The following is a 17,619-nucleotide window of genomic DNA, read 5'->3' on the forward strand; positions in this document are numbered from 1 at the left end:
ATATATATATATATATATATATATATATATATATATTGTTGTTTTGTTTTTCAAGACAGGGTTTCTCTGTATAGCCCTGGCTATCCTAGAACTCACTTTGTAGACCAAGCTGACCTCGAACTCAGAAATCCTCCTGTCTCTGTCTCCCGAGTGCTGGGATTAAAGGTGTGCACCACCACGCCCGGCTACAGACAGATTTTTTAAATTTATTTTTGTTACTACTTTTAAAATTGTTTGTATATGTATGTATTAGGGGAGTAGGTATGTAGACATGAATGCAGTACCCATTGAGGCCAGAAGAGGGTGCCTGATCCCACGTAGCTGGAATTTACAAGTGGTTGTGAGACACCTGCTACAAATGCTAGGAACCAGTCTCTGAACCTCTTCTAGAGCAGTCCGCACCCTTAACCACTGAGCCTTCTCTTTAGAGCCACCTAGTTAATCTCTTAATCCAGCCTACATAAGTTATCTTGGCACAAATGCATTATACACCACTTTTGTTCAGCTGGCTGGTATTTTATAGACTTTCCAACCCTATTTTTACACAACCTCAGAGGATAGAGATATCAAGTTCTCTCTTAATGCTCCAGGCTCGTCACTATCAAGTTTCTTCTTTGGAGAAACACTGAAATAAAAGACAAAGTAAACGTACGCCTTGGGGTATGCTTTGGCAAAATCTTCGGCTGTAAGTCACACAACTGAATGTGGGAATCGTGGCGAGTCAGGTCACAGGAAGAGGCTTCTGGACACACAACGGACAGAAAGTAATTCAAAATCAAACCTACACTGTATCAGAGGGGCTTCTGGCAGAGTTCATGCAGGGCTGCACTGAGCAACTTTACTGTGGCTTTGGCTCTGAACTCATTGCACTTACGGACCGCTAGACCATGCACCGCCAGCCATGAAAGCCCAAACCCCTCAGCCCACCCTTCAGGACCACTGTGTGTCACGGGCTGCAGTGTTTTCAGTGTCCGTACATTTCCTGCTCTACTAGAAATGGAATAGTCTAATTACAGAAATCCAAGGTTTTTAGTATCATTCTAAAATGATGTCATTTTGGATATCATTCTTCATCATGTATCAAATTAGTATGTCTTTGGAGTCTACTGTGTTAGAATGCTTGATTTTAAAAATTGCCGTTGGAGTTTCTGACTTACGTTTCACTTAAGAAAAAATATTAGATGATTTTGACTTGGGATTAGGACAGAATTTCCAACAATTTCTGCCAAGGCACTAAACATACTCTTGCCATACTGTAGTATATATTCATGCAAAACAGCATTCTTAGCTCTGATGGTTCTAAAACCAAACTATTAATCCACTCTGAAAACACCGGAAACACACTATACCCTGCAGTATCCACTATCTGTCCAAGATGAATGCTTTATGTAAAAATAAGTGCACCATCTGCTTACCTCTATGTTTGCTTTTGTCTTTAACAAATGGTAAAATTCCATATATACTAAAGAACTGTTCTAAATCCACTTATGACTTATTATAGTAAATATTTGCTTTGTACACCTATTTTATATACCTATATACCCAAGGGTCACACAGGATTTTCTTGAGTAAAGAGGTTCCATAAGTGGAAAAAGCTTAAAAGGAGCCCAGCCACGGTGTGGATCCCATGCATCTTCCAGTGTGCCTATGCTGCTGTACCCACTGGAAGGTGGTGAAACCAGGTGCAGCCTAGTGGACGTTTGGAGTCAGTGAGTACATGTCCTTCAAAGATTATGGGGCTCAGTCTCATCTCCTTTCTCTTTTTGACTTTCTGAACCCAAGGTGAGCGGCTTTGGTCTACCATGAACTGTGAAGGGTGGCTTCACCACGGCCACCGACGACACCCTGGAGGAGCCTCCAGAGCTATCAGACAAAAGTTCTCTCCTTGGGAGTTGATTACACCAAGAAACTACTATCATAACGGAAAATTGAGTAATATCCCCAACATCCCAATTTGATTACAATGGAGCATGACCCCCCAATGGGCAGCCACAGTGATGACTTTCCAGGAGTGACTTTCAAGGTTTGCTCTTTCCAACATAAGCCTTTATTCCTCGGGCCATGAGCATAGCCAGGAACATTTTGCTGAGATATTTCTTTCAGCCTCTTCATCTCTCTCCTTTTCCCCCCATTTTACTTTGTTGGTTGAACAAACAGCAGCCTTAGCCTCTTGTCACCAGCCTGTACCTTGAGAAGAGGTGGCCGAATAGGGTCGAGACTGACTCCAGTAGCCCTGAAGGGCAGCCACATTCCTGGGCTTGGCCACTGCTATGGCCTGAGCCCCATGAAGCTCTGTGGCTCCAGCGTTTCTGAGACGTTTCCAGTTAGTCAGCTTTCAAGTGGATGAGCCCTGTGATGAGTTAGACCAGGGCTTCTTAACTTTTCATCTTTAGGTACAGAACTTTTTGTGAAACCAGAAAATTTATTGAAGCCCACAGTACGGCTCAGTGGGTAAGGACACTTGCAGCTAAGCTCAACAGACCTGGGTTTGAGTCCTAGGGCCCACATAGTGGAAGGAGAGAACAAACTTCCACCTCAGCATTTGTGGAACATGTACATGTGCATACCCTTACATGGACAAACACACACACACACACACACACACACACACACACACACGGACACGGACATGGGTGTGCACATAATAAATACATAAACAAACAAATTAACTAAAGAAAGTTATAACACCTCTTACCAAAAAGGTTAACAACTGTAGATAGCCCCCAAATTTTGTGCACAGGTTTGGGAATCCAGAGTCCACTTGACAAGATACAAACACCCATTTGCTTTGTATGATTGCCCTGAGACTGGGGGGGGGGGGGGGGGGTTGCGGGGGGTGGTGTAAGGGGAAGTGAAGAGGAACAGGGAGGGCAGAGAGAAGGATTATGGGAGGAGAAAGGAAGAGAAAGGAGGGACAGGTAGATAGAAGGGTTATGACATGTAGAAGAGAGGGAGATAAACAAAAGGGAGACGGTCTTCTAAACCCAGTCTCTACGTAGCTGTGTGTGCGAGTGCTGCTTTCAAGCTTAGGAGCAATTGCAGAACTGTTTGCTCTAAGTATTACTGGACGTGGAGAGCTGAATTACCTGCTTTCCCACGAACAGTGGAAAGCTCACTGGCCACAGGTAGTGGTGCGGGCTCCTAGTACTACGACAGCTATTGCTTATTAAGAGGTAAGGAATATTGGACTTGGTGCCAATAGCCATTCTTAAGCACTACATGCCTGCATGTTACCTCAAGAGAAGTCGCACTTTATCAGGGTGGCTATCTGCTCTGAATGCTTGGACCTGGAGGGACTGGCTCTTCCTTTGGAAGGATATAAGTCATATGGTTCAAGAGAATAAAACAATACTGTTACCAAACACTTGCTCATTCTCAAAGCTCAGAAACATAATTGAAGCTAAGACCCAGGTGAGGCTTCGCAGGACAAGCTACCCTTGCCTCCATTCTCCCACACTTCGATGTCAAACATCTCAAACAATTCTCATCCCACAGTCATCATCTCCTAGTTACATACATGAAAGAAAACCACCACAACTTCCAAGAAGATGGACTGTGGACCGAATGCCCTTTGCAAAATCCATCAGAACCCCATCTGCTTCTTTTCAGAAAATTAGGGGCATAGCCTGTCACACCATGAGAGCTACAAATAGAACTAGGTCCCATTTGTGGGAACCCAACAGCATATTCTTTGGTCTTACGATAGGAAAGCCCTCCTCCACAGGATCTGCTGCCTGTTCTTCCCATGCTGAGGGTTAGCTTGTGTGCACTTATGGTCCCTTTAGGTTGTGTGTAACTTAAAGAGACCACAAATGGGAGCCCAGTGGTTTCACAGAAGGAGGGTTGTTGTCTCGTAATCTCTGTGTCTCTTTGTGGTGCCTTGAAAGTCTGTAGGGCGGAATGTGTCTCCTAGTTTTAACTCCCCACCCACCCACTCTAATTTTATTTGGTTCTTTTGCTTTCTGGGAGTCCCCCAAAGAGCTGTCTCCTCCATGACTCATTCCCAAACTACCAACACCCCATAATGAAACCCCAAACTACCAAGACAGCTGAAATGTCCATGGTGAATTCGCAGTCCTTCTTTTTCTACAAGAATTAATGACTAGACAGATGACTTAAATACATAGATGCACTAAAGAAGTCTAGTCCCCCACAAGACAGTCTCCAAAATGAGTGAAAGAGTCAGCTGGGAGAGGAAGTCCAAAGACAGAGGAAAGAAAGTCATCAAGGGAATTGACACGCTGGAAATGAACCAAGCAGAAGTTCTGTAATTGAAAGAATCAATCAGTCAATTAAAAACTACAACAATAAGTGTCGGCCCAAGAAAAGACCACAGGGAGGAATAAATTTCAGCAATGGAGGACGAAGTCGAGACAACAATAAACCCAGCCGTAGACACAGGAAGACAACTAATGGACGGAAGCGGAAGGAACCCGGACCCTTTGGAAATCTGTCCTGTGAACAATCTTTCCACCGGGGATCTTGTTTTCAAAGCCCCCTGAGTCCTGGCTCTCTGCTCTCCATCTGTGGCCCTTGACAAAGCTCCAGGGGGCTGACTCCAGGCAGCGAGCCAAGGCCCAGCTGAAATCCTGTTTCATTCAGGCCTTCCTGACCCCCCAATGGCTGTGCTCGCTCGCTCTCTCTCTCCTGGAAACTCCTACAGTTTAATTTCCTCTTGGACTACTACTCCAGTTCTGCCTGATCGAGTATTAGGTACACTATGTCTCCACCAGACTCTGAGTTCCTCAAGACAGGGTCTACATCTTACTACTTGGTTCATAAGTATCTAAGCCAGAGTCTAGCACACGGTAGGTGTGCAACCAACATGTTGAACTGAAGCAAAGGTAGCCTGCTGAATTTCATCTCCAACTTGTCTGTTCTGCATAGCAAACTGTGAGTGTGCGACGTACGTCTGCTCCTTCCCTCTTCTGCTGGTCTCTGTTCACGTCACCTATCTATTCCCATTCAAATTTCAGCTTCTCTCCCTTCCCAGAAGTTCCTTGTCTTTTCTATTTTCCATATCTCACTGACTGGCAATTATAAGGTAAGACACTAAAAATGAGATATGAAGTTAATTTTAAAATGAAGCATAAAGAACTAACAGCACACCTACTGCTCTTTGGCATCATCTTTGATCCTGCAAATGACAGCCACTGTGAGCTAGGAGCCAACACTGGTGAAATCCTGCTTATGCAGAGAGGCCACGCCCCAAACAGAGCAATGGTCTCCATGGTTCTGCCCCCCCAGTCAGAGATGGATGCTCCATCTCTTGTGTCATCTTTTTAAACAACTGGCTATCTTCAAAGTACCAAGCACAATACTAACTGCCAGATACAGAATGGAACTTGCCCTCGCTCAGCTCAAAATATAAAAGAGCTACATGGATAATTGAGCATAGAGGGGCAACCAATGATCTCCATGCAAATAAAAAGCATTATGTTTACAGATAATTCCTGTTCTCTAAGCACATTCTCTGGATCTAGCTATTGTACAAAAAACAAACTAGCAAAAATAAAATAACCCACTAATAAGTTAGACTGCTAAGTACCCACTAAATTTCACTGTTAAACACAGGCTGGTAAATAGAGAGCTCTCCTTTCACAGGACCAGGAGGACGGCTCCCTGGGTGCTGGCACTTTCAGCTTAGCCTGATGACCTGCGCTCCATCCCTGGAGCTGACATGGTGGAAAGAGAGAACTAACTTCTGCAAAGTTTCCTCTGACCTCCACACAGGCACGCGCACTCCTGTCCCTCTACATAAATAAATTAACGTTAAAATAAGTTGTTTGAAATCTTCTACAAAGTCTTCCTGAGGACCCTGTCGTCTTACAGATCTTAGCTGTAAATCATGACCGCTAGAGAGCTAAGAAGAGCCAGAACCTGGAAGGCAATGGAATCTATCATCAAACTTAATCCTCAAAGGACAACAGGAGACCTCACTCTCACCATAGCTTTACACACATCGAAGCTGGGATAGAAAGGTTAAATAGCCCTCCCAGAGCCACTCAGTGGTGATTTCGATGTGTAGGAAGTACATGAATGCAGAGCAACGTCACTTCCACTAGGGCTGGCACATTACAACAATTCCATCACCAGTCATGAACATTGTGATCCTCCCCTCCTGATAAATCCTGGGAGAGCAATGGACCAACATTGTTTTTCTTTTTATTTCTTCAGTGCCTTGAATGTAAGCTTGAGAGCCACTGGGTGAATAAAGAGAAAGTGTGGCAAGCAAGAACCCCAGGTAAAGGAACCGACACAAAGAACTCAACAGTGTGGTTGTCAGTGTCCAAGAGGCCTCCAGTGCCAGCACCTCCTCTGAGCTACCTTCCTGAGCAATCCCCTCCCATCCATTGTGAATCAGTGCTTTCCTCCTCGGTGAGCAGCTGGGTCTCCTCCCTGTGTGTCAGCCCCATGGAGAGACCCACACCAAGGGCAGCCAATTCACCAGCACTGACTTGTTGGCTACTGGAGATAGCTGCTTTTAGGGTAGAACATCTAACACTGGCAATGTCCCAGCCAGCAACTGAATCCAATCCCATAGTAAATTATGAACCAAAACTACACTAGTGAACCGCTTTGGAGGACTAAGGCACAGAACTCATAAGGGAACAAGTGGCTATTTTAAGTCATTAGTGTTGGGGGGAGTATTTCTTACACAACATAACTGGCTAAGACAAAAGACACTGAAGGTGATTCCACAAAGGAAGAAGGACTAGTGATAGAGGGGTCAAAAAAACCAGGAGACAAATAGAGGCTAAGGAAAGACAAGAACTGGAGGGAACCTACACTTAAGTCAGGTAAAACAGATCTTAAGTCATTTGTCCAGACACTCATCAAAGGCTAAAGTCCATTTGCAAAACAATAAAACCAACTCAGGGCTTGTGTGAATGCCCCACTTCCTCAGGCTGGCCTGCACAAGAGGAATGGGGACACAGCAGCTCCCCAGTTATTTGTCGCTTTCCACGGCTTCAGTCACGTATGGCCAACCACAGCCAGACAATCTTACATGGAAAACTAGAGAAATAAGTAACTCATAAGTTTCAAATAACTTTTCTGATGTCTGTTGTTATAATAATACCCAAGTTGTAATTAGGCTAAGGGGAGAAGAGGGTACCAATCACATCAGCTCTACAGCTGATCTCAGGGCATCTCTGAAATGAACTGAACAAGTTGAGGGAGGGATGGGATTGGGAGTAGAATGTGATTGGCTGAGGTAGGGGGCAGGGATTGGGAGTAGAACATGATTGGCTGAGATGCGGTAGCCATTGCTCTGAGATTTTTAAACACCTCATTTTAACTCCCAAACACCGTTATGTCCTCCAATTAGCTCGGCTCTCTTTTCCTTTCTTTCCCAGAAGATGAAACACCTCGTCCTACGGAACTAAGGTGGGAACAACTGATAGGCTACAGGAAAGGGCTAACTCCGCATTCGCCTAAACTCTCCACAGAAAAAGGAAAGTCAGAGTATCTGACTGAGGCTCCAGCAGGCAGAAGAGAATCCACTAGCAGATTCACAGCACCCTTAGTACCGAGCATATGAGAGCACACTTCCCTCCTGTTGATCAGTGTGGTTCTTCAAAAGTGAAAAAAATGTATCCTAAAGAAGAGTTGAGATTTTCACACCCATGACTTTCTGAGTCCTGAAAGAAGTTTGATTATTGTAGAGGCTGGTAATGAATTCTGCTGGAGCAGTCCCTTCCTTGTGTAGCTGGATACAGACATTGGCCTTTAACCACAGAGAAGCATGAGGGACCATGTTACGTGGGAGCTACCTGTAAAAGACACTGCCGTACACACATGATGGGTAAGACATGGCAGAAGGGGCTCAGAGCAAAACCTAAGGGTCAGTCTTTGACCATTGTGTCATGGCCATGTGAGAAAAGTCCTATGTTGGAATGAGAAGAGGGAACAAGGTCATCACAGTCTACTCAAAGTATGTAAAATAACCGGGTACCCCTCTAAGAAAATAAGACATAGTTCAATTGTGTGTGTCTGTGTATGTGTACATACACATGTATGCGTATGAATGCACACATACATGGAGAACTGGGCAGATAGAAAAGATGGCAGAGAAAGGCTTATAGAGTAATGGTCAAAACACCTCAGCATCTTAGTTAGAAAAGCCAGTCCTTCAACAATGACAAGCATCAGTTGATGAGAAAAGGCACAAAGGGGAAACCAACAAGGGAGTCAGGTAATGTTCACCAAGAGTGCTGGGTCAGTAGAAAATGCTGGAAAAGTTTCTCATATGATCATAAAGATGATCATAAAAATCCTTTGTCAGAAAAATGATTGACTCTTTAAAATAACTGGCTTCACACACTGCAGGGTATCATTAGCCAGGAGGCCAGCATGATTGCAAATGGCTGTGCTGTTGCCCAAGACCCAGGGTTAAAGAGAGCACTATGATTTGGTGACAGCAAGTTCCCCGGAGATGTAGCCTAGCACAGGAGAGTTCAAGCTGTACCTCTTCACATTTACCTTAGCACCTGGCAGCAGGGGTGTGTGTGTGTATGTGTGTGTGTGTGTGTGTGTGTGTGTGTGTCTAATGTGGATGCTAACAATAACAGAGCCAGCATCACATCTCCTCATGGAGCTAGAGTCTAAAGGTTCGAGGCCCCCAGAATTTCCTTGCTCTCAGCTTTTTTACCGTCATTGAAGCTGTCGCTGGTAGCCGCATGGGTAAATGGTGACTGAGTCCGGGGCTCCTCGCTCAGAGAGTAGCTATGTTCAGCCTGGATGAGAGGCGCTGGTGATGTTGGAGATGGCTCCACCTCCATTGACTCGCTCTTCTCTGAGAGGAAAGGGTCATTCAGGAGCTGACCCAGGACATTCTGGGAAAACTCGTCCAGGAGCTCCGAGAAGTGCTGCAAGAAGCAGAGGGGGAAGAGGTCAGGTTCTCTGACTCTTGATCCGACACCCCACACACATACCGCAAGGCAAACAGACATTCAGTCACTCATAAGCATAAGTTCCATTTGTCTATCTCTGTCCATCTGACCACTGCAGTGGGGCTGGAGAGAAGGCTCTGTTGGTAGATGGCAGGCTGCGCAAGCATGGAGACCCGGTTTGATCCCCAGTACACACACAAAAGCACACATGTGGTGAGCACATATCTGTAAAGCCAGTGCTGGGGATTCAGAGACAGGTTGACTCCCAGGGATCACTGGCCAATCAGACCTAATTGAAGAACCCCAAAGACAAGGTGAACATCCCTTAAAGAAGACACTAGGGTTGACCTCTGGCCTGTGCACACGCATACACATGCAAACACAACCAATGTTCACTGGTTTAAATTAACCATAATTTATTATTCCCTGTCACTCTGTGATTGTGTGAGGAACTGACTTTATTGAGGTGCCCTGGTACAGTCACACCTGAACTGTATGCTTGGCTAGGGGTTGAGCTAGCAAGCTGGACACCTGGGCCCTCACTCAAGGAAGCTAGGTGGTGCTCCCCGACAGAATAGTAGAAATCTTCCATCAAGGACAGCATGAAAGATGAATGACCTCAGAATCATACATCCAGTCTTCATGGACTCTCTAGCCACAGCAAATGATGAGCTAGCCTAGGGCCACAGGATGGCACAACACAACTCTAATCCCTGGGAGAAAAAATGGTAAAATCCACTGCAGACGAGTGTGCAGGGAGGATAGTGTGATTCCCTGAGGGCCATCGCTGCAATGATCAGCCACACTCTCCACTAGTAACACCAAACCACGACGGTGGGGCTGGAGAGAAGCTATCCTCCATTTCCACAGTGTGAGAGTGGCTATCGTAAGGTCCCTGCAATAGAGGTAGTGTTATTAGTTTGGATCTAGAATGTTCCCCCTAAAGTCTGTAAAGCCAGAATGCGGGGCCTAGCAGGGGCCCTTCATGTCATAGATGAAATGCTCTTAAAGGGGACCCTGGGATCTTTCTTCTCTCCCTTTCACTTTTCAGCCATGAAATGAGCAGTCCTGTTCTGCCATGCACCTCGACATTAAGGAATGCTGACTTGCCCAAAGCAACAGCATCAGCAGAAACTAATTAAGCAAAGAGATCAATTATGCAAAGTGGCAATTTATGCAAAGGAATCTCTACAACAGAAGCCAAAGGAAACATTTTCTCTTTGTAAGTTGATCATATTAGGCAAGCAAGCATTGCAATAGTGGTAAGTACCTAACAGCCCACTTCTCTCTGTTCTCTCCTGTTGCAGGATATCTAATCGCACTGTGAACCTTGAGATTGTGTTATTTACTGGGGAAAAAAAAGCTGTTTCTAGTTGTGCACACACCTTTAATCCTTCTGGCTTGAATACAATCACGCCCTTAGTACACAACTTTAATTCCAAACAATGAAGGTAAAGTTAGTTTGTAGAAGGAAGCACCCATGTTTGAATGTGAGTGACAGACAAAGTGACGAATCAGAGAAAGATTTGGATAGAATATACCCAACTCTCAGCAGAAGAGAGAGAAAAGGGAGCTACTTAAGGGGCGGTGGAGAAAGAGAGAGAGAGAGAGAAAGGGGAGGAGGGAGGGAAGGACAAGGAGGAAGCATGTGCTTCCAGTGCCCTAAGCACCTTCCCTACACATTTCTCATTGCACTCTCAGCATGCTGGACTAGACAATTCTTCTAGTTCTGGTGTGGAGGTAATGGTAGCAGTGTGTGTATGTGATTGTGTGTGTGTGATTGTGTGTGTGTGTGTGGCAGGGGTTAGGGAAGATTGCTTTGCATGTTGTAGGGTGTTTAGCAGTGCATTTCTGACATATTGGACTAGACACATATGGTGGTCATGGTGATGTTAGTAGTGTGTGTGTGTGTGTGTGTTTGTGTGTGTGTGGTGGGGATGAGAAGGGGGTAGTTCTGTATGTTATAGAAAGCTTTACAGCATTCTGAATCTATACTGCCAAACTTCCAAGTGTCAAAAACATCTCCATCTTGAAGCCATCCTCAGCACCTATAATTCTACATACACTTCCATTTTCAACAGGACGCTGGCTCCACTCCCGCTCACCATCCTGCCTCCTGTACCACACTTGTCCTCAGACACCAACAATGTCCTTAGAGGTTGCATCCAAGGTGAGAAGAAAAGTCAAAGATTTTTGCAGCTACCAAATGTCAAACTTGAGGAGGACCCAGGGACAAGGAAGAAATAAGACAGAAAAGACCCAGGCCTACGCAAGGCATGGCCACTTACGATAGGGCCAGCCTATCTTAAACTTCTTCATACACAGAAACTATCTGGAGAAACTGAAGATGGAAATTCTGCATCATGTGTATGTGTGGGGATCCAAGAACCTTCTTTGCAACCAGCTGAGTCCAGTGAGGAACAGCTGTAAGGCTAAGATCTGAACCAGACTTCTGGTTATACAGTAAGCTAAGGTCAGTGTATGGTTCCCTAGTCAGCCTACACTTCCGGCCTGATGGATTGACGGGTGGTGACAATCGTGAGGTATTTGCCGGAGCTCCCTTCGAGAACAAAATCACAGTAACAGAAAGAAGTAAATAGTGCAAAGCATAATATGCAAAAGTGAGAACTGGACACGGTGTGCCCATTTCCAAACTGCAATTATGTCCCAAGCTGCAAGGTCAACTCTGGCCAGCTAGGCCGGCTCTACTCAACCTCTAGCATCCCGGCCCATCTGGAGGCGAGGAGAAGCTGCCCAGGCTGGCCTGCTTTGTTGACACCCTGTTTTCTTTCTCTGGAGCAGCACTAATGAATGTTTTCATGAGCATCCTCTTGATAACCAATAATAAAACCTCCTAGCTGTGTTCGCCCTCCTCAGGCTCCCCCTACTTTGGATGATACAGTGATTATTATGTTATGAAACAATTTAGCCCTAATGACAGGAAGCCCTGAAAAATTCATAGTCATTAACAAGCGCTTCATCACGACCTCCCCCTCTGGGGAAAAGAAACGCCTCGGAAGCAAGGACTAAGAGTGCCTAACCACTCACCTTGGATCTTAACAAAGGTAACCACTGAGTGGGGCCACGGACTAAAGAAACATGCTCAATCACCAGACACCATGGCTCAGACCAGCAAAATGGCTCTAGGTGGACCTACCCACAGCTTTGGTCTTGGGGATGTATAGGACAGGACAGCGTCCTGCTGCTGGTACAGAGCTCAGGCCAGCATCAGTGCATCACTAATGCCAGCCAGATAGAGGCTTTATGGTCTGGTGGTCCAAAATAGGAGAAAAGAACAAAGCGGGCCTCAAAGAGGGAGACCTTCTGGACCCTTCAGATACTCTAACAAGCAACTCAAGGGGTTATATAGATGTAGTTTAATTGTTTCTGAGGAACCCTGCCTATTAATTAACCAAGCTTTACTAGTTGACTCCATAGCCTTCTCCATACTCCAAGATCACAGCACTCTTGTGAAGTTGCCTAGCAATCCACAATCCAATATCTCATTCATCTAGCATAAGGCCTTGAACTAAGGTCCTCCTATTTCTAACTGATGGGATTTTTCCCACCTTACTTCTCCCGGGAAAGAGCTATTTGAGCCTCACAGTCAAGATACATGGACAGTTCTTCACAGTAGCTTAGGTCGTGTGGTAGGCTTGCCTGAGGAACCGAGTGGCTGACCTATCAGATCTTCTCCTACAAGAGAGACACATCTCTGGATCGATGAGAAATCTGTGGCGTATGAGACTTAAGTACTATGTCCAGGGTTGTGCTGTTGATGAAGGGTGTCAAGCTCAAGGGCTTCCATGCTCTGTGTACTTTTTATTACAGCCTGCCGTCTCACTGCTGCCTGCCTCTAATGCTAAGCAGACAGACTCACAGACTGACCATCTACCAATGAGCACATGAAAACTGTATTAAAATACTGAGAGTATGTGATGCCTTCTATGGTCCATGGGCAGAGGAAATGGAGGAACTTCTGCTACAGAGTTCAGAGTCATCTGAGCTGCAACTCGGCTAAACCCCACTTCATAACATGATGTGCTTCATCCAGCTCAGTGAAGATACTGGGTGACTCCCTTTAAAGGTTTATAAATGATGTCATCAATCATAAGAACACTCTAAGGGAAAACTTGTTTTTTTCTGGTCAAGAGGTTGAAATCTCTGGCCTGCATGGAGACCTAACCTTTCAATTGGACAGGTCAATGAGCAGCCTATGAGGCCAGCCCTAGGAAGGCAGTCTTACATTAACTTATACTACATAGAATAATGGTCCCTTTACAGAGATAATGGACTTACTATATCTTCTCAGAATTCCAGCCCCTGCCCAGCACAGCAGCTTACAGGGCTGAAGCCCTATGGCTTCTAAAGTCACCCCACTTTTCTGATTCACTCAGAAAAGCACAGACTTTTCCTTTCTGCTTCTTCCCATCTCTGTTCTAAACTCGCTTCCTCTGGTACTTTGGGCTCCTTCACTTTCTCTAAAGCTTGCCTTCCAGCCATGTGGTCGTTTGTCTACCATGTAGCTGGCTGACCTGCATGCCAGCTTAACTCAAGTGGTATGGCCTCTTTGTCCTTCTCCAGATGTGGCTACATATATGCCTATAACCTGAGAGTTATAGTAGTGGAGGCAGGGGGATTGCTGGGATTGTTGGCTACCAGCCTAGCTCCAGATTCAGTGAGGGACCTTGTCTCAAGGGAATAAGGCAAAGAATGATATGCATCCAATGTCCTCTTCTGGTCTTCATGCATGCAGAGGCGTATGTACCCTCACACACAGAGAGAGGGGATTAGAAAGGTGACCTGATTCTAATAAGATCACCTGCTCCAAGATCTGAGGTCATGAGGGCCAGGAGAAAGAATGAGTTGGGAAGAGAATCAAGGGATTGTGAGTTCAAGCAGGCGGTGCATAGGCTTCCCACTATCTCCATCAGGGCATTCACCTCTGAGGCCTCTCATCCAATGGGGCTTAAATACAGCTCTCTGGACAAGGCACGGGGCCAGGTGAGGGAGGGAGGAAGGAAGATGGAACTGTCATGGAGCACAAAGGGAACGCTCCGAAGCACATTCTCTGGCCTGTAGTCCAGGGTGCTCACAGCCCAATGAAAAGAAAGCAGGCTGGGACCCTGTAGCTGTCAACCCATCACTTTTTAGATCTGTGTGTGTGTGGAGCATGCATACATGTGTGTTTAGGGGACGTATGTTGAGGAATTGTGTAGTGATCATTAGACTTAGTCAGTACCTATGCACCTCGATAGACACGGTGTTATATATTAAGGGATGGCAGAGAGGATGATGTTGGACTTGGTCCATACTTAGTATCTTGCTTTGATTCAAAGATCTACTGGACAATCTTGTGCTTGCTTTAAGCCATCCTGCCTGAGACACGCCCACAGCCATAGCCACACAAACCCTACTTACGCAGGCATGCCTACCCCTGAAGTCTGTCCCAGACAGGAGAGGGATATTCCATGCACTGAGGCTAAGCACAGTCAGCAAAGATAATAGTAACCACTCACAAATACTGGCAGGCCATGGTTAGCAACCCATTCAGCTAGGGCACTCTATAATTTTCTAAAATGATGCAGGCAATATAAAATGAAGCCATACAGGCTTTTCCACTTTGGAGAAGGGAAAGTGTTCTCTTCTCTGTTGTGGGTTTGTTTTATTTGCCCCTGTGACCTATACCCTGGGGCAGTGAAGCAGGTATAACAGGTAAGGGAGTTCAGATAGAGGAACCCCAGGGACAGCCACCCAAAGTCCCCAATCTGTACTTACTAAGCTTCCTGTCCTCTGGGCCTGTGGGCCTGAAGTTGGGACTACCTTAGTTCTGAAAAAGAGTACACTTGAGCAGAAAAAAAAAAGAAGTCTTTGTACTTCAAAAATCAAAACGGAATGCCAGAAGCCTTATACACAAGCACTTCAGGCCCAGGAACTGGAGCTGCAGAATGGGGAATGTGGTGGGACAAGCTGACAGAAAAAAGGGGGGTGGGGATTTAGAAGACATGCCTCAAATTCACTTTAGAAACAGAGGCCTCCTTCCAACAAAGCAGTTCTCCTGTCCTGGGGCAGAAGGAGCTGTCCTCAGGCTCTGCAGACCACAAGGCTTCCCTCCCTGTCCCCTCCTCTGAAGGCCTTAGACCTGAGAGGTTCCCACTCTGGCCTCTGTACACACACCGCAACCCGAAGGAAGAAGGCAACACTGTTAAAAGTTAAAAATAAATAAATAAATAAATAAATAAATAAATAAATAAATAGGGCTGATGAGTCAAACCTCATTACAAGAAAATTCCAACTGTCCCCAATTTGTATGTGGCACTACACTTTACAGATGTCTCTAAATTAAAATAATGATAATATTAATAAGGGACAAGCCTTGGACCTCTTTTCCTTATAATAGGAGTTATGTGTGTGTGTGTGTGTGTGTGGGGGGGGGGTAATGCGTTTCTTGGGTTTGATTTTTACATTGGCAAATGTAATTTGTTTTATTGAAATACAACTAGCAGTAACAGAAACTGTCCCAAGTCTCAAGCCATACATACTTTAGTATATTGTATGTAAGTGTGCTTTTCTTTATACATAAAACAATGTAATAGAATTAATCGGATTATAAAGGCATGGGTAGGTTGTATGTAAGAGAGCAGGGGCACACCAGGATTGGGGGACAGTTAACTCTGAGCACTGGAATGCGGACCCATGTCAGTACACACCTGTCTATACCCCAGAAGGCTTAACACTGAGTGAAGTCTGACATAAACTGCTGACCCTCGTGTGAAGAATGTGCCAGTGCAAACCAACTGTAACACGTGGGTCACTCTGACCTGGATGCTGATCATGAATATAGTTGTCTGGGAAGTTCTTTGTGTTTCTTGTTTAATTTTGCTTTGAACCTCAAAATACTCTTCAAGATTTCTTGTCGCCCTTCATTTACCTATTATTTAAATGTAAATTTTTACAGATATTGTTGGCCTGGTATCATGCACTAGTACAAACAGCTTTTAAACTACACAACTTTTTGCCATTAAAATAAGAAATTATGAATGCAGCCCAACCCATAATGGCTCACAGCAGCTCTTCTTGAATTTGCTGTGGGGAAAATGCACAGCATTTTGAAGACTGTCTACTCTTAGTGTACACACACACACACACACACACACACACCACACACACGAGTTCGTGACTTTCAGGAAAGATTAGCCCATCGGTGATCCCGGCAACAGGGCTCCAGCAGTTTCCTTTAGCAGCACAAACAAGTTCCATTTGCTTTCTGCTTGCGTCATTGACATCTACAGCTGCAAATGACCCCCAAATGTGTGTCTGAGTAATTTCTGATTTAGCCTCAGAGCCTGACCAAAAGCCTTTGCTTCCCCTGTTGGGGTAACAAGAAGATACAGTGATGTTTACCTTCTATGTTCAATGTTTGGAGCTTTTCTGAAGACAGAGAGCCCCCACCCCACTACTCTATCTTCCCAAGACTAGGGCAAGCCAGAGGGTGGAGACAGCAATTGGAAGGAGCAAGGCAGGATTTCTGGTCTCTGGCTTGCTTGCTGACACTTCCAACACCCCTCCCCTCCTCCACATCAGTACCAGAGAGCTAGCAACTCTAGCTAGTTTTTGCAAAGAAATGCTTTTAGAAGTTTAACTTGGACCCCCTCAGCAGGACCATCTCCTTGTAGTAACAGAGAGAGCTCCTAGGATTCTTCTAGAGCAGCAGAGCCTGGGGAGACAGTGGAGGCCTTTTGGGTTATTTTGAGCCTGTGTGTCCTTTTCTTGCTTCTTCTACTTTAGCAAGGAGTTGAATCTGACCTTCATTACTGAAAGCCATTCAAAATCACGATGGAGCTAACAACTCAATGCTAAAGCAATATGGAATCTGCAGTTCTCTTCTCTCCAATTATTAAGGGGAGCCATACAGACTTGGGGAGTATGGAGAGCAGCCATCTTCATGGCCAGCCCCTTCTTCTTCCTTTCTCTCCTTTCATGGCAAAGTTCAGATGAATCACCTCCACCATTAGATGGGAGTGTTGGCAACACAGAGGGGCCCCATGCCTGGTCTGTCCTAGGTACCAGAGCCTAGGAAATCTACATTCTTAACTCTTCCACAATTAGCAAACAGTCTCCAATACAGCTTAGTCTAAACTCAACTCACCCATAGGTGGAGTTAAATGGATTTAAATGTCTGATTTACCATCTTCTAGCTAAATTCTCTCAAGTGTCTCTTCCTGGATGTTGTTTGGTGCCTTGTTGATATTCCTTCCTGTATTCTTTAGTTTGCAATTTTTAGCCCCTTTATATTTTCATGATATAAGTAAATAGGGAGAGGGTTTTGGTCAATCTCTTCTAGAAATATCTATACACACACACACACTACAGCTTTTAGGTTCCTTCTACTCTTTAACAGACAGTACACCCACACATCTCCACCCCCAGCTCCCATCTATTACCAACCTTTGGGCTTTGCCCCAACATTCCAGGGTATTCCTGATATCCTTCAGTGAAGACACAGTTAAGATACTTGTTCTCACTATCTTGAGTCCACTTTAAGTGACTAACATCTGCCACTCCTGAACACTTGTGTATGATAACACAGCCTGGAAGTCAGAGACCAGTGATAGCGACAGAAACTCTGAAAACTGTGTGTGCCAGTCTGATCATTCCAACCCGAGAGAAATAGAGGCCAAAAGTGGTACATGAGTCAGAGTCAAGGCTAGCCCAAACACGAGGT

General features: G+C 45.2%; 1 protein-coding gene across 2 annotated transcripts in view; it reads right to left on the reverse strand.

The window, feature by feature from the left end:
• The window catches only part of Creb3l2 (cAMP responsive element binding protein 3 like 2), a 115,262-nt gene that overhangs the window by 44,155 nt on the left and 53,488 nt on the right, over positions 1-17,619 (reverse strand). For both annotated transcript variants that reach the window (XM_021164591.2, XM_029478328.1), the window contains exon 2: positions 8,654-8,870. In XM_021164591.2, the coding sequence (XP_021020250.1) occupies positions 8,654-8,870 (217 nt within the window). The remainder of the gene's footprint in view (positions 1-8,653; positions 8,871-17,619) is intronic.

This window comes from Mus caroli, chromosome 6 (assembly GCF_900094665.2).
Source record: "Mus caroli chromosome 6, CAROLI_EIJ_v1.1, whole genome shotgun sequence".
Taxonomy (NCBI): domain Eukaryota; kingdom Metazoa; phylum Chordata; class Mammalia; order Rodentia; family Muridae; genus Mus; species Mus caroli.